We start from the raw sequence: 18,069 nt of genomic DNA, 5'->3' as shown, positions 1-18,069 counted from the left end.
CCCCATAATAACCTGCCACCCCATCACAGCCTGCCACCCCATAATAACCTGCCACCCTATCACAGCCTGCCACCCCATCACAGCCTGCCATCCCATAATAGCCTGCCATCCCATCACAGCCTGCCACCCCATAATAACCTGCCACCCCATCACAGCCTGCCACCCCATAATAACCTGCCACCTCATAACAGCCTGCCACCCCATAATAACCTGCCACCCCATAACAGACTGTCACCCCATAACTGAGCTGTCACCCCATAACTGAGCTGTCACCCCATAACTGAGCTGTCACCCCATAACTGACTGTCACCCCATAACAACCTGCCACGTGTCAGGGTGTTGGCAAGGGGCTCTCAGTGCCCTCAATAGGGGTGCAGACACCTATGGGTGGGCACAGGGCCGGGGTAGGACTGAGCCCCAATGTGCCACATGGACAGGGATGAGCCTGGGGACCCCCTGTGCCAGCCCAGCACTGTGGCACATGTGCTGCCAGGGTACGGGACTGGAACCCCTGTACCACCTGGTGATGGGAGGGGTGACTCCCCCCACGTCCCTGTCGCCATCACAGCAGGGCTATGGGTGCCTCACATCCCCCCTATCCCTGTGGCAGCGGGATGCCACGTGTGCTGTGCCCATAGGATGGACCCTGTCCGTCCCCCCCCCAGGGACACTCTGGCCAAGGGGCACTTGTTCACCCATGACGGCCACTGGCAGCATCGAGACACACCACCGCTGCCTGCCCGCAGCCCGCAGGACCCGCAGCTTCAGTGTGAGTAACCGCGATGGGGCCGGGGATGCGGTGCCCGGGGCTCCCCTCACTATCAGCTCCCCACTATCAGCTCCCTGGCAGGGCAATGCGGATCCTGACCTGCCCGGCACATCTGCGGCGCCTGGAGGCCGCCCTGCGCAGCACCATGCCACGATCCCTGCCGGTGAGCTGCCCCTCCACTACGGGGGGGGCTCGGGCCACCCCCGTCCCCTTTGGCCGTGACCCTCCTGGGCTCTGCTACCCGGTGTTGGGCAGCCCGTCTTTGCCACGGCCACGGTGCTTGCAGGTGTACGGGGCCGTGCTGAACATCAACCGCGGCAACCCCGGCGACTTCGAGGTGGCGGTGGATGCCTGGCCCGACGTCGGCGCTGTGCTGGCGCGGCGCAGAGGAGAGGTGGCAGGGGGGGATGTGGGGAGGGCTGGGGGCCGTGCACAGGATGGGGGGCTCAGCATCCCACCCCGCAGGCACCGCTCAATGACAGCTACAGGAACCTGAACAGCGCCTTCTACTGGGACCTGGGCGCCTACCGGGCCCTGCTGGAGAGCCCGGGCTGCCTGCGCTGGGACTCCGCGTTCCACATCTTCGGTGGCTGTGGGGACAACCGCAGGGACACGGGAGGAACGAGGGGGGACGGGGGCGGGAGGTTGTATCAGGAACGGGTGGTGCTGGGAGCGTGTGGGGCACGGTGGGGGAACATGGGGGAGCAGAACCCTGCTGCTGCCACCCCCAGGGCTGCAGGATGGCGTGCTGACCGTGTCCCAGGACATCGCTTTGGCCAAGGGCGTGGAGCTGGAGGTGACCGAGTACTACACGTACCTGCACCCCGACCCCAGCACTCTACCGGAGCCACAGTGAGCCTCAGCCCCATCTCCCCCTGTGTCCCATCCCAGTCCCTGTCTGCTTGTGTTTCCTTGTTTCCATTCCGGTTCCTATCCTGTACCTCATCCCATTCCTGTCCACAGCCCTCTCCCCAACTCAGTCTTGCCCCATTCCGTACACATCCCCAAACTTATCCAGCACCCATCCAAGCCCCGTGTCCATCTCATACACATCCGTGGCCACATCTGTTCTAATGCTAATCCTAAATGTAACTAGTGCTCACTCTAACCCATCCCATTTGTGTCCCCAGCCCCATCCCATCCCCAGCCACGGTCAGGTCCCAGTCCCATCCCAATCCATGTCCCCATCCCAATCTTAACCTTAACTGTAACCATAACCTTACCCCTAACGTGGACACTAACTGTAACCATAACCTTAACCCCCCCCATCCCCGTTTTCCTGTCCCTCCCCGGTGCAGGCTGGACCCCGACATGCAGCTGGGCACACTGAACCCGGCACACGTGGAGTTGCTGGACTCGACGTGGCCGTACGGGGGAAACGAGTGGAGCCGGCGCTACCTGGGGGAGCTGCTGCTCCGGTTCCCGTACCTGTGCCTGCAGGACCTGGCCGGGGATCTGCTGTGCTGGGTGCTGAGCGACGGCTTCGCAGCGGGAGCGCACGGTTACACGGTGCCGGCCCAGCGGCGCCGCGGGTTGATGCGGGCGCTGACGATCATGGCCGCCCGGCGGTCGCACGGCCGCGGCTTCCCGGTGTACGGTCACACGGCCACGGGGAACCGGGGCATGCAGCGGCTGCAGGAGGAGCTGGGGCACCGGCGGCTGCCGGGGCTGTGCCGCTTCGTGCTGCACAACCCTGCACTGGCGCGGGCTGCGCCCTGAGCGCACCGGGGAGAAACGTGTCAATAAAAGCAAACGAAGCGAAAATGAACCCGCTGCGAAGTGAAAAGGGAACGAGAGAGAAACGGCAACGAGCCGAGAAGGGCCGAGAGAAAAATAAACAAGGGACCAACCGTGAGCAACGTGAACAGCCGAACCTTTCCGGCTGCAAAAAGCGAAGCGCCAATAAACGACCCGACCCAACAAACCGAGACGGAACGTCCCGACAGCACATAAAGATACAACAACACTAAAAAAGATTAAAGAAAAACGGCCTCCAAAGCAAATACAGCCGAACCGAAACCGAAACCGGACCCGAACCGCCCCGCCTGCTGCCCGCCGGACCACAGCGGCGTCTGGCGGTGCTGCCAGAGCGGGATGAGCCGGGGGACGGGGAACGGCGGGCGGCGAACGCGGGGCCGGACGGAGCCGAGCGGGGCTGGAACCGCCGCCGCCCCGCAGGGAATGGAGCGCACCGGGCGCATCACCGACAGCTTTCCGCGGCGGCACCGCGCGGCGACACGCGCCGACGGCAAAGAGCGGAGCGGAGCGCGGCGGGGGCGCGGCGGAAAGGGGCGGCACCGGGGGGTCCCGCCGGCATCGCCCCCGCCGGATTCCCCACGCCCCGCAACGGAGGACGCCCGGGACCCCCCCCCAGCGCCCGGTACCGCCTCGCGGGAGCTGCTGGAGATGCTGCGGCAATTCGACTTGGCCTGGGAGTACGGGCCTTGCACCGGTGAGACCCCGGCGCCGCGCACCGAACCCCGACCCCCGGCCCGACCCTCCCCGCCGCTCACGGCTGCCCGTTCCCCGCAGGCATCACCCGGCTGCAGCGCTGGGAGCGGGCGCGGGCGCTGGGGCTCAGCCCGCCCGCCGCCATCCGCGACGCCCTCCTGGAGCACCGGCACGACCCCGCCGTCACGTACAGGTGCGGGGCGAGGGTGGGGGCGGCCGGGGCGGCGGGCTGACCGTGCACTGACCGTGCGCTGTGCCCGCAGCCTATGGCACGAGTACGGCCTGTGAGCGGACGGCAGGACGGGCGGCTCCGGGACGGCACCGCGGTACCGGCACGCAGCGCCGCTCTGTGAATAAAGCGGTGAGTGCGTTAACTGCGTTAACTGCGCTAAGTGCGGGCCGGGGCCGGCGCCTGGTTCTCACGGCAACCGGGAAGGCGCCCGCCCGCATCGCTCGTAAGATGGCGCGGCGGCGCCGAGACTACACTTCCCGTCGTGCCCCGCGAGCACGGGAGAACGGGGCGGAACCGGCGGCGGCGCGCACGGCCCGCTGGGGATTGTAGTTTGCGGCGGCTCCGCGGAGCTGGGCCGCCTGTCCCGGCACACACGGCTCCGCACACGGCCCACGTCCGTCCGCAAGGTTTATTGTGCCCGGCGGTGCCGGTGGTGGCGGCTTAAGGTGACAAAGTGCGTACGGAGCGGCGTGGCTTCCCCAGGCCCCGCCCCCCCGCAGGTCCACACGCTGCTCGCAGCGCTGCCCGGGTGGGGGCTGTGCCCGGTGCCCCCGCTGTGTGCTACGGGACAACGGGGGGGCTGTGCCCGCTGACCCGCTGCGCGCTACGGGCCGTTGTCCTCCGCAGGGTCGCGGTCTCCATCTACGCTGGCCTGTCGCACCACGCGGCACGGCCGGGACCTGGGCCGTGCTCCTGGGGGGGCCGCCTCCACGCTCGCCCCGTCCCCCGCCCCCCGGTCGCCTTTGGACACCTGTGGGATCCGGGGCTCCAGCTGCGCCTAAAGGTCCCCCCGTACCACCGTCACCCACCCGCGGCCCCGCCGTCTCCCCGCCCTCCATCTCTCACCTCCCCACCCGGGGGCTCCCCCAGGTTCTCCGGTGCCTCCATCTGGCTGATGCTCCGCATGACCGCACACAGCGAGATGCGGGGACGCCGGGAGACCCCCACCAGCCTCGGCCTGCCGTCCTCCTCGGGGGGCGGTGAGGACGCGGGTGGGGACGGAGGCAGATCCGCTTCGTCCCAGGGCACCGCTTCCTCCGGTTCGGGCGACCGCTCCGCCGCCTGCGGCTCCCAGAAGCTGCTGTGCCGGCTGCCGCACGAGCACCGCGGTCACCCGGCTCCCACCGTCCGAGATGATGGGACCCCGCGGGCTCCGCCTCCGTTCCCCCGTTCCCCCCCTCTTCCCCAGCCCGGCCCTCCCGTCCTCACCTGGCGTTCAGGATGCCCTGGTAGAAGTCGAGCTGCCGCATGAAGCCGGGGTTGGGCTGCACGTCGGGACGGCAGCGCCGGACGTGGCGCAGCGCCCGCTCCAGGGACCAGCCAAACTCCTTCATGGCGTAGGCCATCACCGTGGATGCCGAGCGGCTCACCCCCATCTTGCAGTGCACCAGCGCCCGGCCGCCCTTGGCCCTGCGGTGTAACCTCGCTGGGACCCAACGGCTCCCCGGTGCCACCCGTGTCCCCAGCGCTCCACAGATGCCGCCCTGTACCGCTTCCAATGCCTCCAGTTCTCCCAGTGCTCTCAGAGCCCCCAACAACCCCCGTGTCCCACAGCTGTGTCAGTCTCAGTGCCCCAGGACCCCTCTCCCCCAACACCGCCCTCAAAGCTCCCAGCCACCGAGATGCCCCCGTCACCCCGCAGCATTCCCCACTCCCACTAACTTGATGTCAGAGAGGAAAAGGAAGGTGTCATTCCAGTGGGGCAGCAGCTGGGCTGTCTCTTCATCGTATACCCGCACGTTCATGTAGTTGAAGAGTGCCGGGAAGAAGTTGTCAACCTCTCGTGCCACGTTCAGGATGTGGGTCACGCTATGGGGCACCGGCCGTTGAGGCCATGCTCGTGTCCCATTGCCCCCCCACTGCCATCCCATCCCCACACTCACCAGTTCTGCTGCAGCTCCTCCAGGTTGGCTGCGTTCCACTCGGAGCCCTATGATGGGCGGTGATGCTGTGGGACGGCCGGGCACAGCAGTACCCCACAGCCTCCCCATGCCCACCAGGTAGATGTGTGGGAAGACGCGGGAGGGCCGGTCCATCTGCGCCAGCACCAGCAGCATCTCATTGTCAATGAAGTCCTTGTGCTGCTCCAGGCTGTGCCCCACACGCCTCTCCAGCTCAGTGCGCACCTGGCACTCACCGAGGGGTAAAGGACAGTGATGGGACTCCTGTACCACCTCCAGGCTCTCCCCCCCCCCCGCCCAGCACTCACCTCTTTGGAGGTGATGCTTTCCAGGTCAGCAGAGGTCAGCACGTCCTGCAGCAGCGCCCGCACCACGCGCTCTGTCGGCTCAGTGGGCAGCGGGGAGCCGGGCCGCACCGACTCCAAGTCGGCCATGGCCAACCATTCATTGAGGCAGCTCTGCTCCGAGTCCAGCACTGCTGCATATTCCTGTGCCCAGGACAGCGCCGGGCCCCCTGGGATGTGCCCACCCTGGGCTGCCAGCTCGCAGGCACGGTGCAGCTCCTGCAGCACGGCCCTGGGCACCAGCACTGGTACAATGAGTCCATTCCGTGGCTGCAGCCACGTCCTCCCCCCCTTGCCCAGCATGACTTGTCTCCATTGGCGGTGCCCACAATGCTGCCCCCCACCCTCACACCCTGAGCCCCCATCCTATACCCACCCACGTGTCCCATACCCACAGCACAGGTAATACACACAGCCCATGGCTGTGCCCACACCCCATGCCCGCAGCTGGCTCACCACATGGTCTGGATGGAGATGGGCTTGAAGATGCGCGTCTGCCCCCCGGATGTCACACTGAACCCCCTGTGCACCGCAGGGACACCTGTGGCTCAGGGTGGGCACTCACCGCACCCCTCCCAGCAGACGCCACCCACACACTCCTTACCCATCGCCATCAAGGAAGACCTGGGTGTCACTCCAGAGGGGCAGCACCATGCCCAGGGTGCAGTGGTCAGCCCTGGGGTAGGCAGGGGGTCAGAGCGTGACCACCCCCAGTCCCCCGCCCCCCCGGCCCCGCTCACCCTTCGTGTGTGAAGTCCACCCCCAGCAGAGCCGTCTGTCCTTCGGCGCCCACCTCCTCCGGCCTCACCACCAGCAGGTACCGTACCCACTGCGGCCGCGCCGCCTCCAGCCGCACTGCCTGAGGATGGGGGCTGAGTGGGGGTCCCACTGCGCCGGGGCTGCTTGGTCCCCCACGCAGACAGAGCCTGAGCCAGGCTGGATCCCAGCACACCCCCATCGCTTTCACTGTCCCACTGCACTTCTGTCCATACTATCCCAGTCTTGTCTCTGTCCCCAGTTAATCTCCATCCTGTCATCACCTGCATACCTTTCTCACCACATTCCGACCTCGCTGCCATCTCCATCGATCCTATATCCCGTCCCCCACCTCCACTCCAGTCCCATCCCATCAATCACCATCACGTATCCTCATCCGATCCCGTCCCTTTTGCTATCCCCAACCCATTCCCCATCCATTCCTATCACAGTCCCCTCCCCGCACATCGCGGTGGATCCCCACCAGCTGGATGGCGTCCTGCGCCCTCAGCAGCCGCATCATGAGCTGAAGGTGCCGCTCCTGCCGCCCCGGGGTCGCGGCGGGGGCCGGTCCGGAGGCCGGCGGCTCCTTGGCGGGCAGCAGCAGCGCGGCTCCCCGGACCAGCGCGAAGCTCTGCCTGGGGCAGAAGGGCCGTGAGCGGGGCGGGGGGCGGCACCACCCCCGGGCAGCCCTTAAGTCCCGGTGCCCCCATCTCACCGCCGCTGCAGGTGGCCGCGCCTGGGCGCATCGTCTTCCTGCAAAGCACGACGGGGAGAGTGAGTGCGGCCACCCGGCCGCACGTCCCACCCCGGCAGCAGAGTGGGCACGACGGGACCCCTCCGCCGCTTGCGGCACCGGCACGGCAAGGGGGGCTGGCTCTGCCGGCCGAGAGCTCCGGGAAGCTCGGGGGGATCCCGGCCCCGTTCCCCGGGTGAAGCGCTCCCGGTTGGGGGGGGGGACACGCACGACAACGAGGGCCGCCCCAGCCCGACGGGACGGCGCTTCCCGACCCTCCTCGTTCGGACTGTGCCCCGACAGCGCTCCCCACCCGCTCCCGGCCGCACTCACCACGGGGGGAGCCCCGGAGGAGCCCGGCGCCCTCCGCACGGTGACCAACGCCATGCCCCGTCCAGGAAGCGCCGCGACGGCCCCGCCCGCAGCGGGCACGGAACGGCCCGGGAGGGGCAGCGGGCACAGCTCCGCCCCGCCCGACGTCGGGACTTCCCCCTGCGGGCCGGGAAAGCGGCACAGGGCAGAACTTTGGGGAGGGGGAGGGACGGACCCCGGGACTCCCCTTCCTGCCAGTCACCGCCCCCTCCCGCAGCCCTTGTCCCCCGCCCCGCCCCAGGCAGAGGCCACACTCGGCTGTGGATAGAGCTCTGTATACGTCCATGTACATCCGACGGGCCGCCCCGGGGGGCTGTCCCAAGAGCGGGGCGGGGGATCGGGGTTGGGGGTGGAGGTGCGGTCCGGCTCCGGTCGCCCCGGTCGCCGCTCCCCGTCCCGGGCTAACCCCGGCATGGGCCGCTACTTGTCGGTGAGCGAGAGGCGCAGGATGCGCTGCAGCTCCTCGTCCTCCTCCCGCCGGCGCCGCTCTCGCTCCTCCTGCTCGCGCTCCGACAGCGCCATGGCCAACCGCAGCTGCTCCGCGAAGCCACCGTAGCCGGGGTTGGCGGGGGCGGTGCCGGTGTCGGCCGGTCCGGGCCCGGCCTGCAGCAGCAGGCTCTCCTGCAGCGCCCTGCGGGACAGCGCTGTGACCGCGGCCCCCCGGACCCCGCCGCCCCTCGGTGCCGCTCCGCCCCACCCCCAACCCCGCTCCCCGCGGGCGGAGCCGGACGCACCGCTCCAGCTGCAGCTCCTCGTCGTAGGGCGGCGGGCGCGGCCCCGGCCGGGCGTTGGTCAGCGCCTCCCACACGGTCACCTACGAGGGGCGGGGGTGGGATGGGCACGGGCACGGGCACGGGCACGGCCCGGCGGTGGGTGCGGGCAACGCAGCGCTCCCCACCTGCTCGGTCTCGCTGCCTGCTTCCAGCAGGCTCTGCTGGATGGCAAACTGCAGCAAATCATCCTCATCCTCCCGCAGCGGCTCGCTGCGCCCCGCGCCCATCACTGTGTATCCCGGCGGCACCTCGAACACCGCCGGCTCCACCTCGCACGGGAACGGCCATCCTGCAGCACCGCCACCGCTGGGCACCCCCGGCGCCGAGCAGAGGGGATCCCCGTCTCCGTTCCCACCTCCATCCCCATCCCACCCCACCCCATCCCATCCCTATCCTACTCTCGGTCCATCTCATCCCATCTCCATCCCCATCCCCATCCCATCTGTACGATGCTCCCCCCGCCCCAACCCCAGCACGTTCCATCCCCCCCCGCCCGGCCCCACCTCCAGGCCCGGCCGCCCTGGCACCGGGGGGCTGCGTAGGGTTGCAGACCCGCACTGAGCCCAGCGGTTGGTCGCAGCCGCAGAGGTTGCTGAAGGTGATGCGGGCGTTGAGGACGTGGAATAGGGGGATCTCTGGGGGGAACGGCGGGTCAGCAGCCCCGCCCGCTGCAGCCCCCCCCCCACGCCCCCCGTCGGCCCTCGCCCTCACCAATCTTGACGGGGAAGCCGGGGGGCAGCTTCAGGGTGATGAAGTCGCGCAGCTTGGCGAAATGCGCATTGCTGATGGCCATCAGGTCGATGATGGGGGCCACCTGCTCGGCCAGCGACAGCGGGTGCTCCTCGCAGAGCCACAGCGTGGCCTTGAACCTGCGTGGGCAGCTGTATGGGCACGGGCGCGGCGCCGCTCCCCCGCTTCTCCCCCGCGCAGCGCCCACCTCTGCACCTTGCTGGACACCTCGATGGGGCGCCCGATGTTGCGCGCCTCCAGGTCGAAGTGTGGGTCGAAATACTCCTCCAGGGTGATGGCCGTGGGGTTGGTGGGGCTGGCGGCAGGAGGCGCGGGTGCCTGGGGGGAAGAGGGGGAGGGAAAGGCCCCACGCGGCTCAGCACGGCCCCGCACGGTCCCCCAGCCCTCCTGCCCACCACTCACCCCATTGTGAGTGCTGTGCTGCTGTGCCAGGCCCAGAAAGGAGTGGAAGGGGGTGCGGGAGCCTGTGGGGAGAGATCCCGTGTGGGTGGGTGTGGGGAAAAACGGTGCCACCCCGGTGCCTGCCCCTGGTGGGCAGCGCAGTGACACCTTTAGAGCGGGACTTGTCCTGATCCGAGAGGTGCTCTGTCCTCGTCTTGGTGACCAGCTCCACATTGCTGGCACTGTACACCTGCAGGAGAGGATGAGGTGGTCTGGGGAGGGGATGAGATGGAGATGGGGATTGGATGGGATGGGGGTGGGATAGCAATAGGATGGGGGTGGAATACGGATGGGGATTGGGATGGATGGAGGCTGGCTGGATGTGGGATGGAGATGAGGTAGGGTTGGGGAGGGAATGGGATGGGATGAGTTGGGATGGACACAAGGACGGCGGGGGACAGAGGTGGGAATGGGGGTGAGGAGAGGGAAATGGATGGAATGGAGATGGGATTGGGATGGGGTGGAGTCATCCCCACCCTGCCAGCGGCACCTTGGCCTCGTAGCCGCTGACCACCTCCATCTTCTCTGAGCGCCATCCCCAGATCCCTGACTTGTTCCTGTGTGTACAAGCGGAGAGTGGCACCAGCCCTGTGCCCAGTGGCCCTCCAGCCCCATGGGCCCCGTGGCACACACCGCTCAAAGGCGATGTTCCTGGTGTCCAGGTGCGTGGAGACGATGGGCGACGTCAGCCGCCCAGCCACATGCTCCTCCGAGGGCTGCATGGCTGCCAGCAGCAGGTCTGGCTCGTGCAGGGCCAGTGCCAGCGTCTCAGTGTACACCACCTGCTTGTCGTGGTCCACCTCCATCACCACCGCTCCCTCCTCTGCATGAGAGGATGGAGTCAGCACTCAGCACTGCAGCATGCAGGCAGCCCCTGGCCCTGGGGATGCTGCATCCAGGGGCACCCGGGGCCTCTAAGGGAGATCTGGGATCCGTGTGAGTTTTTCCAGGGTGCCAGAGCCAAACCTTCTCCCTTGAAGATGTAGCTGCGGCGGCCCCGCTGCCACGTCATGTGCTCGAAGCCCAGCAGCGTGGTGTCCACCCGCAGGCTCTCACCCCGCTTCCAGACACGGTACACATCACTGGGGCACACCTTGGACACGAGGGGCACTGCAGGCAGCAACACCCATCCGTGGTGTGACAGGGGGTGACATCCCCACCCCCATCCTTGTCCCGATCCTTGTCCCCGCTCACCCCAGCTGGTAAATTCCCACTTCATCTCCACGTAGAAGTCAGAGGCCTGGAGGAGACAGAGGGGTCACAGAAGGCTATGGTGTGGAGGTCCCTGCTGGGATGCAGGGAAGCCCGTGGGGCCCCTTGGGGAGCTTGGGAAGGGGGACTGAGGGGAAAAAACAGGGAGTCCTGGGGGGGGATGGGGTCTCGGGGTCTCTCCAGCTGCACCCTCTAATTCCCATGGTGGAAGTCCATATCTGAGGGTGCTCATGTTGGGTGCACCCAGTGATGGAGACACCCGGTGCTGGGGGTACCCGGTGCTGCGGGTGCTTGGAGATGGAGGTGCCCGGTGTCAGGTGTGCCCCCACCCTGGGGTTATCCAGGGCCACAGGTGCCCACCCACTGCCTCGGACGCCCGGCCATACCCGGCGCAGCTTGCTGAGCAGCTCGGGGATGCCGGCAAGCCGCCGCGTTGCCCGCTGGTAGTCGCGGTACTGGAGCACCAGCTGCACTATCTCGGGATCCCCGGTGCTCACCGCCTCCTGCAGCACTGCGGGGCGGGGAGCTGCCATCAGCCGGGCGCCGCCACCACCATCCCCGCACCCCAACCCGCGCACACACCCGTCCAGCCGTTGGCGTTCTCCCGGCCCACGTTGGCGTTGTGCCGCAGCAGCACCCGCACCGACTCCAGGTGGCCCAGCGTGGTGGCCAGGTGCAGCGGGGTGCGTCCTCGGGGGTCCGTCAGCTCCACGTCGTGCTGGGGCACGCGCACCGTCACCCGGGCCACCCCCCCGGCCGGTGCCAGCCGCGTGCCCCCTCTCCCACGCCTTCACCCCAGCCCCGCAGCCCCCATCTCCGAACCCTCCTGTCCCTCAGCACCCCCTACTTCTCCCTGTCACCCAAATCCTCCCCATCCCTCCACCCCCGCACCACATCCCAGCGCCCCCAGTGCCTTCCTCCGATCCCCACATCTCCTCCCCCTCGCTCTCCCTTCTCCCTGCACCCAGCGCTCCCAAGACCCCACGTCCCCCCATCTCCCCAGCACCTCCCCGGTTCCTCCGTGTCCCCGTACCGCCGCTGCCCCGCATCCCCCGCCGTGCCATGCCCGGTGCCGTGCCCGCGCCCCCCCCCGCACCCGGCGCGCACCGTGCCGGAGCGCAGCGCACTGTCCAGCGCCTGGTGCCGGTTGTGCCACACGAGGCGGTGCAGCGGGAAGGTGTCTGCGGCGCGGGCCATTCCCGCACCATGTCCCCGGGATCCGGGCCGGGCCGGTCCGGGCCGTACAGCGCACGGGGGCCCAGCAGCAGCTCCGCGCCTGCCCGCAATGGCTGCGCGCGGGGGTGGCGGTGGCGCGGTGCAGCGCAGCGCAGCGCAGCGCGGCGGCGCGGGGCGGGGCCGGCACCGGGTAACCCCCCAGCGCCCCCACGGCACCGGGCGCTCGCCATGTCCTCCCCACTCTCCTCGTCCCGGTGCCGCCCCGCAGACTCCGGAGCCTGACTGTGGTTTTCCACATTTTTATTATAAAAAAAACTGCTTTTTTGTTTGTTTGTTTCCCTTCTTTTTTTTGTGTGTGTGTGTTTTTTTTAGGCATTCTCACGTTTCCGCTCATCCATCCCTCACTCGCACCGTGCTCTGCCCGCCGCTCCTCCCCACGCTACTATTTACAGATGCCAGCGGGCACAGCAGGCGGAGTCGGGGGTCGTCCCCACTTCTCCTCCCCAGCTGCCTCTTCCCGCATCACCCGCTGGCTCAGGGGGCAGGGGGCCCATGGCACAGTATTTACAGGGGGGCCCCCCGGGCGCGCACACACACACACACACACACACACACACACACACACTGTTATTCACACAGGGGACTTGGCACCCACAGACGGGCACAGCCGGGCTGGGGCACGTGCGGCACAGGGAGCCGCTGCTGCCCCGTTTGGCACACGTGGGTGGTGAAGGGGGGCGGTGGTCTGGGGGCAGGACAGCAGGTGGGGACACGGGACTGCCTTCATCTGAGCCGGAGCGGGAGCAGGGAGTGGTGCTGCACGTTCAGCACCAGCTCCGCTCCAGACGGTGATGCCATGGATGTGCCCTTCCATGGGCAGGGGGCTGGCACTGGCACCAGGCGTCCTCCTGGAGCTCTGCTCAAGGACACCAAGGAGTGGGGGTACGTGGAACCCAACCCAATAAATTAATGGTAGGGTGGGAAGGGCGGGGGGAGGCAGGGCAGGGGGTCAGAGCCCATTGGCAGAGCGCTGCAGGAAGGGCACTTTGCTGAGCTCCACCACAGGTGAGCGTGGCTTGTTCTGCATGCGTGGCACCCGCTGCAGCAGCTGCTGGGCCTGGCGCTGGGCATCCCGCAGCTCCTTCTGCCACTGCACCAGCTCGGGGTCGCTCTGTGGGGAAGCACATGGCTCAGAGCAGAGCTCCCCCGACTCACCATCCTGCCATACAGTGGATTAGTGTGGCCCCCCAAGGGCCCGTGGCACACTCACATCACACTGCAGCACGAACTGCTTGCCGCCACGGATGCGGAGCAGGATGCACTTGCGCTCCTTCACCTGAGTCTCCTCCACTGAGTCAATCTCCTCCATGGTGAGCAGGGACTGCTGAGAGGATGGGCTCAGCCCAAGCCTCAATAGATGAACCCCACATCCCCCCCTTGCCCGCCTTACCGGTGACTCGCCTTCCCCACGCCACTCCAGCCGGTTGGGGAAGAGGTAGAAGTAGCGGCGCTGCCACTGGGTCAGAAAGGGGTTGCCCAGCTTGGACATGTACCCATGTACGATGCAGTCCTTGCCCATGGCGTAGTCTGTGGCCCCCGCAACACAGGAGAAAGGTTCAGTGCCAGGCACTGCCACCGCTGTGCGGTGCCGGCCGACACCAGGGATGGGGCAGGGGACACCTGGCCCCACTCACCCTCCTCGTGGCCCAGCTGCTTGTTCTTGGCTTTCTTGCGCGCCTCCTGCTTGTCTGTGTCTGCATTGACGGTGTCAAAGACGGTCTCAGTCACCTCCTGCTGCCAGCGCTCCGAGATAGTGAGTGGGAAGTTGCGGTACAGCTCCTGGTCACTCTCCAGCAACTGGTGGGGAGGTGGGATCAAGGCCTGCCCCATGCCAAGCCACTGCCCGGTGCCAGCCCCCAGCCTGCTACCTTGATGCCCTTCGTGTCCTCCTCATCAAAGGAGCCGATGTCAAAGGCGTCAGCTGCATTCACCTCACCTCGGGGCGGGATGAGAGGTGGGGTGTACTGTGGGCAGGAGGGAGGCAGTCAGGGGGTGCCTGCCTGCACAGGCTCTGCCCTGCACCCCTCTCACCTTCTGCAGGAACACCATCTGCCAGTCCAGGCCTTTGAAGAAGGGCTCCTCCTTCACCTCCTGAGCGCTGTAGGACAATGCAGGGTGACTGTGGCACTGCTGCCCACAGCGGTGCCACCCGTGGCCCCACCCCCATATCTGGGACTCACCCACGCCCCATGCAGCCCAGCCGCTGGTTGACGTCGCGCTGAAGCAGCCCCTCAAGCAGCGAGCGCAGCTCAGGGGAGAAGGATTCGGGCAGCTCCACAGCCTGCAGGGAAAGGTTTGGATGCTCACAGCCACACAGACACGTGAGTGCTGCAGCACAGTCCAAGGACCCCCAGCTCACCATGGTGAGGGTCATGCGATCGATCTCGTGCTTGTCCTTTGTCTTGTGCTGCCGGAAAGGGCTGTGCCTGCAGTCACACAGAGTGGGGCTCAGCCATGCCCCTGCTGCACAGCCTCCCCAGCACCCTCCGTGCCTACACTCACCCGCGGAGCAGCTTGAAGAGCATGCAGCCCAGCGAGAACCAGTCGGCACTGCTGTCATACGCCGTTCCCTTCTGCAGCACCTCCGGAGCCATGTAGCCATGGGTACCCCTGGGGGCACAGAGCGAGGTCAGGGCCGTGCCCAGCAATCACAGGGGAGTGCCGAGATGGGCGGGCACACTCACACGCTGGCATGGGGTTTCTTCTTGGAGAAGTCACAGGCCAGTCCGAGGTCTGAGATGCGGACATGACCGAACTCATCCAGGAGGATGTTTGCTGGCTGCTGGGACATGGAGCCACCCCTGAGCCACAGCCCAGCCCACGGCCATGGGTGGCAGCTGGGCTGAGGGTGCCTGTGCACGTTAGGATGGGTGCAATATGGGGTGCAGGGATGACTGCAGGGTCCCAGAGATGCCCACAGTGCCTAGGGGCTTCCTGCTGGGTGTAGGGTGCCCATAGGACCTGGAGGTCTGTAGGGCCCCCAGATTTCCACACAGTGGGTGGGTGCTCATGGGGGCGGTCACCTTAAGGTCACGGTACACCACGAAGCAGCTGTGCATGTGCTCCAGGCCCAGGATGATCTCTGCTGCATAGAAGCGCATCTCTGCTTCCGAGAAGACGCCGTGCTGAGACAGATGATAGTGCAGGTCTCCCCCTGCAGTAACAGGCGCCAGCAGTCACCCTGGGAATGCCATGGCGGGGAGGCCAGGGGGCTGCGGTGCTGGGAATGGGGAGCAGCTATAGGCTCTCACCGTTCATTAGGTCAAGGATGAAGCTGAGCTTGTCGGGTGTGTGGAAAGCATAAGACATGCACACGATGAACGGGCAGTCCTGGCCAGGGAGAAGATGTCATGCCAAGCCAGCTGTGCCTCAGCACCCCGCATCACCCTGTGCCCTTAATCCCCTCACCCCTGTGCTGACAAGGGACAACATGATGCGCTCGTTGAGGGCCAGCGTCTCACCCTGCTTCATCTTGATGCGCTTCTTGTCCAAGCACTTCATGGCATACCTGGGGGCAGAGAGTCCCTGTGGGGTCCTGCTGCTACCTGGACCCACCACGCCCACTCTTTGACATCTGTGGTCAGACAGCTCCTTCCCCCAACTACCATGATGTATTGCCCCAGAAGGTGGAGACACAGCAATGCTCTGGCACCGCTAAATGCCCACCATCACGGCAACACCGCTCACCCCCCCTGCCCACAAGAACAGAGCTCCCCAGCCCCATTACATTTTGCCTGTGTCTGCTTTCCGGCAGCCGTAGACCTCCCCAAAGCCACCGCGACCGATGATGCGATGAACACTGAAGTCATTCATGGTGAGCTGAAGTGGATCAGAAAGAGGGGATCACCCGATGGTAGCTACCCCCTGTGTGTCCTGGGGGGGTCCCATACCCTGCCTCAGTCTCCTGGAGCTCCCTTAGAACCAGGACCCATATTCCCTCCCTGGCTGTATCCCGAGGAGCAAGGTCTCACATGGATGTTCAGCTCCACATTCTTCCACTGGCAGAACCGCGTGAACTTGTCGCTGCAAGGAAGCACAGAGAGGGTGAGAGCGAGGGACCCCTGGGGAGACCTCTAAGACGCAAGGAAGGGCAGAGGAGATCCGTATTGTGGAGAGGACCCCATGTGGGAAAAGAGACCCCAGGCCAGAACTGGGAGTGACACTGGCCCAACTCTCCAGTGTGGGGACAGACAGCACTGGAACTTCTCAGCAGGAGCCCTGCAGCACCCTGAGAGACAGATCTCCCTGGGCAGTGCTCCTGTCTCACCTCTCAATGAATTTCTGGAAGATGCTCCCACGCAGGTTCTGGCAGATCTCCTCAATGTAGGGCTATGGGTAACACGGGGGTCAGCATTACATCCCCAGTACCACCCAGGTCCGCCCCATTCCCTGCAGGTCCCACCTCTAGGTGGGATATCTCACACCTCCACTACCACCTTCTGCCACCCAAGGCCAGCTGTCTCTGGTGACCCCAGTGCCACCATCCCCTCCACGTCACGGACAGCACTTACCTGGAAGAGGTCTGGGGGCACCTGCTTCTTGCTCAGGAGGCTCTGCACGTGCTCTGTAGCACTCTTGGAGAATGGCTGCAGGGCAGGACAGCACCACATCACCGTGAGGAGGTGGACACGGTGGTGGAATCTCCTGTGGCTTGGCACGATGAGGCACAGCACTCACATGGGAGCAGGCCAGCAGCTCCTTCATGATGTAATGGTCGTAGATCTGGCGGCTCCTGCTCAGGCGCTCCTCCTCCGAGTCCAGCTTCTCGTATTTCTTGATCTGCCAAGGACACAGATTGCATGGTGAAGAGGGCACAGCCCCACAAGGAGCACACAGTGCACAGTGTCTCGTGGACACCTGTGGATATCAGGACCCTGGGCACTGAGTGCATTGCTTCCAGGCATCCAGGGCACCACCTCCCCCAGGTGCATCAGAGGGTACCCCATCCCCAGCCCCACATCACACCTCTTCGTAGAACTCCATCAGGGACTTGGCTTCCTCAGCCTGGTTGAGGGCGAAGTCCCGGAACAGCAGGTACCCTGGGGTAGAGGCAGTGCTGCGAGCGGTGACCGCATCACAGTGTGGCACCCAGGCCGAGCGATGTGGTGCCACACAACAAGAGCACAGCAGGCTGAGAAGGGCTGTGGGGCTGCCAGAGGAGGGCTATGGAGCTAAGCAGGGCTGTGGGGCTGCCAGAGGAGGGCTGTGGGGCTGCCAGAGGAGGGCTATGTGGCTGCCAGAGGAGTGCTATGCGGCTGCCGGGAGGGCTACTAGGCTGCCAGAGGAGGGCTATGGCGCTGAGCAGGGCTATAGGGCTGCCGGGAGGGTTATGGGGCTGCCAGAGGAGGGCTATGGGGCTGCCAGAGGGCGGAGGTGCCGGAAACCACCAGAGCCGCGGGGAGGAAGCAAGAGGCGCTTCCTGCCCAGGACAGTTAGTGCGAGGGGAAGCGGCGGGGCGGGGCAGGGCGGACCGAGGGGGGGGGGGGGGAGGACCCCACCCAGCCCCTCCGCAGCCCCACGGCGGCGCCCGCAGCCCCCACTCACCGATTCTCTGCGCAAAGATCTTGTCGAAGGTTAATTCGCCCCTTTCCTCGAGGTACTTCTGCATGACGCTGCGGATGCTGGGGGGCGGCCGGGGCTCAGCTCGGCCCACACTGCCCCATACTGCCCCTACGCGCCCCGGTGGTGTCTGGGGACGGGGGCTCCGTAGGGGCACGGCGGGGCCGAGGGCGGCAGGGCAGGCAGGGCCCGGCCCGGTGCCCCCGACCCGACGGCACTCACCTGGGCTCGGGCAGTAGGATCCGTTTGGAGGCGCGGGCGGCGGGTGCGGCCCGGCTTTTCTCCATGGCCATCAGGTAGCTCACGTCGGCCAGCACAGCCTCCAGATCCGCCATCTTGCGCGGGGCCGAGGCCGGCACCGGCCCGACCCCCAGCAGCGACCCGGAAGCGGAAGTAGGAGCAGCCGGAAACGCGTTGGGCTGGGCCCGAGCTGTGCGCGGGGCTGAGCCCGGAGCTGCAGTATGGCAGTAGTTGCAGTAATGCTGGAGGAGCAAAGATGTCCAACCCAGCTCCGCAAACAACCCAACAACCAACAAC

General features: G+C 66.5%; 5 protein-coding genes across 24 annotated transcripts; 2 read left to right on the top strand and 3 right to left on the bottom strand.

Moving 5' to 3' along the window:
* Window positions 1-297: 297 nt before the first annotated feature.
* Window positions 298-2,537, top strand: LOC107314192 (glycine N-acyltransferase-like protein 3). Of its 2 annotated transcripts, none has more exons than XM_015863184.2 (6): window positions 298-769; window positions 840-932; window positions 1,056-1,163; window positions 1,235-1,355; window positions 1,501-1,621; window positions 2,068-2,537. In XM_015863184.2, exons 1-6 carry the CDS (start codon window positions 440-442, stop codon window positions 2,486-2,488), a joined length of 1,194 nt encoding a protein of 397 aa, XP_015718670.1. In that variant the 5' UTR covers window positions 298-439; the 3' UTR covers window positions 2,489-2,537. The 2 variants fall into 2 exon arrangements, with proteins under 2 accessions (XP_015718670.1, XP_015718671.1); XM_015863185.2 differs by having other exon boundaries at window positions 300-769; window positions 851-932.
* A 127-nt stretch (window positions 2,538-2,664) lies between these two features.
* Window positions 2,665-3,599, top strand: POLD4 (DNA polymerase delta 4, accessory subunit). Its single transcript, XM_015863190.2, has 3 exons — window positions 2,665-3,221; window positions 3,302-3,413; window positions 3,484-3,599. Exons 1-3 carry the CDS (start codon window positions 2,864-2,866, stop codon window positions 3,506-3,508), a joined length of 495 nt encoding a protein of 164 aa, XP_015718676.1. The 5' UTR covers window positions 2,665-2,863; the 3' UTR covers window positions 3,509-3,599.
* A 248-nt stretch (window positions 3,600-3,847) lies between these two features.
* On the bottom strand, window positions 3,848-7,877 carry SSH3 (slingshot protein phosphatase 3). Of its 12 annotated transcripts, none has more exons than XM_015863170.2 (13): window positions 7,523-7,877; window positions 7,172-7,209; window positions 6,938-7,087; window positions 6,438-6,556; window positions 6,302-6,373; window positions 6,154-6,219; window positions 5,662-5,929; window positions 5,450-5,617; window positions 5,336-5,382; window positions 5,115-5,261; window positions 4,662-4,862; window positions 4,299-4,542; window positions 3,848-4,224 (listed from the first exon to the last, which is right to left on the bottom strand). In XM_015863170.2, exons 1-13 carry the CDS (start codon window positions 7,851-7,853, stop codon window positions 4,057-4,059), a joined length of 2,019 nt encoding a protein of 672 aa, XP_015718656.1. In that variant the 5' UTR covers window positions 7,854-7,877; the 3' UTR covers window positions 3,848-4,056. The 12 variants fall into 12 exon arrangements, with proteins under 12 accessions (XP_015718656.1, XP_032301114.1, XP_032301115.1 ...); XM_032445223.1 differs by having other exon boundaries at window positions 3,848-4,218; XM_032445224.1 differs by having other exon boundaries at window positions 3,848-4,203.
* On the bottom strand, window positions 7,853-12,329 carry ANKRD13D (ankyrin repeat domain 13D). Of its 6 annotated transcripts, none has more exons than XM_032445218.1 (15): window positions 11,834-12,329; window positions 11,320-11,455; window positions 11,124-11,248; window positions 10,720-10,765; window positions 10,492-10,635; window positions 10,159-10,348; window positions 10,002-10,082; window positions 9,634-9,737; window positions 9,487-9,548; window positions 9,272-9,402; window positions 9,046-9,203; window positions 8,838-8,969; window positions 8,460-8,623; window positions 8,296-8,375; window positions 7,853-8,192 (listed from the first exon to the last, which is right to left on the bottom strand). In XM_032445218.1, the coding sequence occupies exons 1-15, from the start codon at window positions 12,305-12,307 to the stop codon at window positions 7,982-7,984; spliced, it is 2,238 nt and encodes a 745-aa protein (XP_032301109.1). In that variant the 5' UTR covers window positions 12,308-12,329; the 3' UTR covers window positions 7,853-7,981. The 6 variants fall into 6 exon arrangements, with proteins under 6 accessions (XP_032301109.1, XP_032301111.1, XP_032301110.1 ...); XM_032445219.1 differs by having other exon boundaries at window positions 7,854-8,192; window positions 9,634-9,715; window positions 10,016-10,082; XM_015863180.2 differs by having other exon boundaries at window positions 7,856-8,192; window positions 9,634-9,715; window positions 10,016-10,082; window positions 11,845-12,016.
* On the bottom strand, window positions 12,199-18,037 carry GRK2 (G protein-coupled receptor kinase 2). 3 transcript variants are annotated; one of them, XM_015863177.2, is made up of 21 exons: window positions 17,755-18,037; window positions 17,518-17,594; window positions 16,939-17,012; window positions 16,651-16,752; window positions 16,485-16,559; window positions 16,241-16,302; window positions 15,945-15,996; window positions 15,701-15,792; window positions 15,382-15,481; window positions 15,225-15,303; window positions 14,997-15,127; window positions 14,658-14,755; window positions 14,476-14,583; window positions 14,333-14,399; window positions 14,154-14,254; window positions 14,005-14,071; window positions 13,842-13,937; window positions 13,608-13,770; window positions 13,364-13,500; window positions 13,184-13,294; window positions 12,199-13,084 (listed from the first exon to the last, which is right to left on the bottom strand). In XM_015863177.2, the coding sequence occupies exons 1-21, from the start codon at window positions 17,865-17,867 to the stop codon at window positions 12,923-12,925; spliced, it is 2,067 nt and encodes a 688-aa protein (XP_015718663.1). In that variant the 5' UTR covers window positions 17,868-18,037; the 3' UTR covers window positions 12,199-12,922. The 3 variants fall into 3 exon arrangements, with proteins under 3 accessions (XP_015718663.1, XP_015718661.1, XP_015718662.1); XM_015863175.2 differs by having other exon boundaries at window positions 13,184-13,297; window positions 17,755-18,030; XM_015863176.2 differs by having other exon boundaries at window positions 13,184-13,297; window positions 14,658-14,752; window positions 17,755-17,948.
* Window positions 18,038-18,069: the final 32 nt, after the last annotated feature.

Source organism: Coturnix japonica, chromosome 5 (assembly GCF_001577835.2).
Source record: "Coturnix japonica isolate 7356 chromosome 5, Coturnix japonica 2.1, whole genome shotgun sequence".
Classification (NCBI taxonomy): domain Eukaryota; kingdom Metazoa; phylum Chordata; class Aves; order Galliformes; family Phasianidae; genus Coturnix; species Coturnix japonica.
Note: the sequence above shows the minus strand (reverse complement) of the source record. Positions and strands in the feature narration are given on the sequence as shown.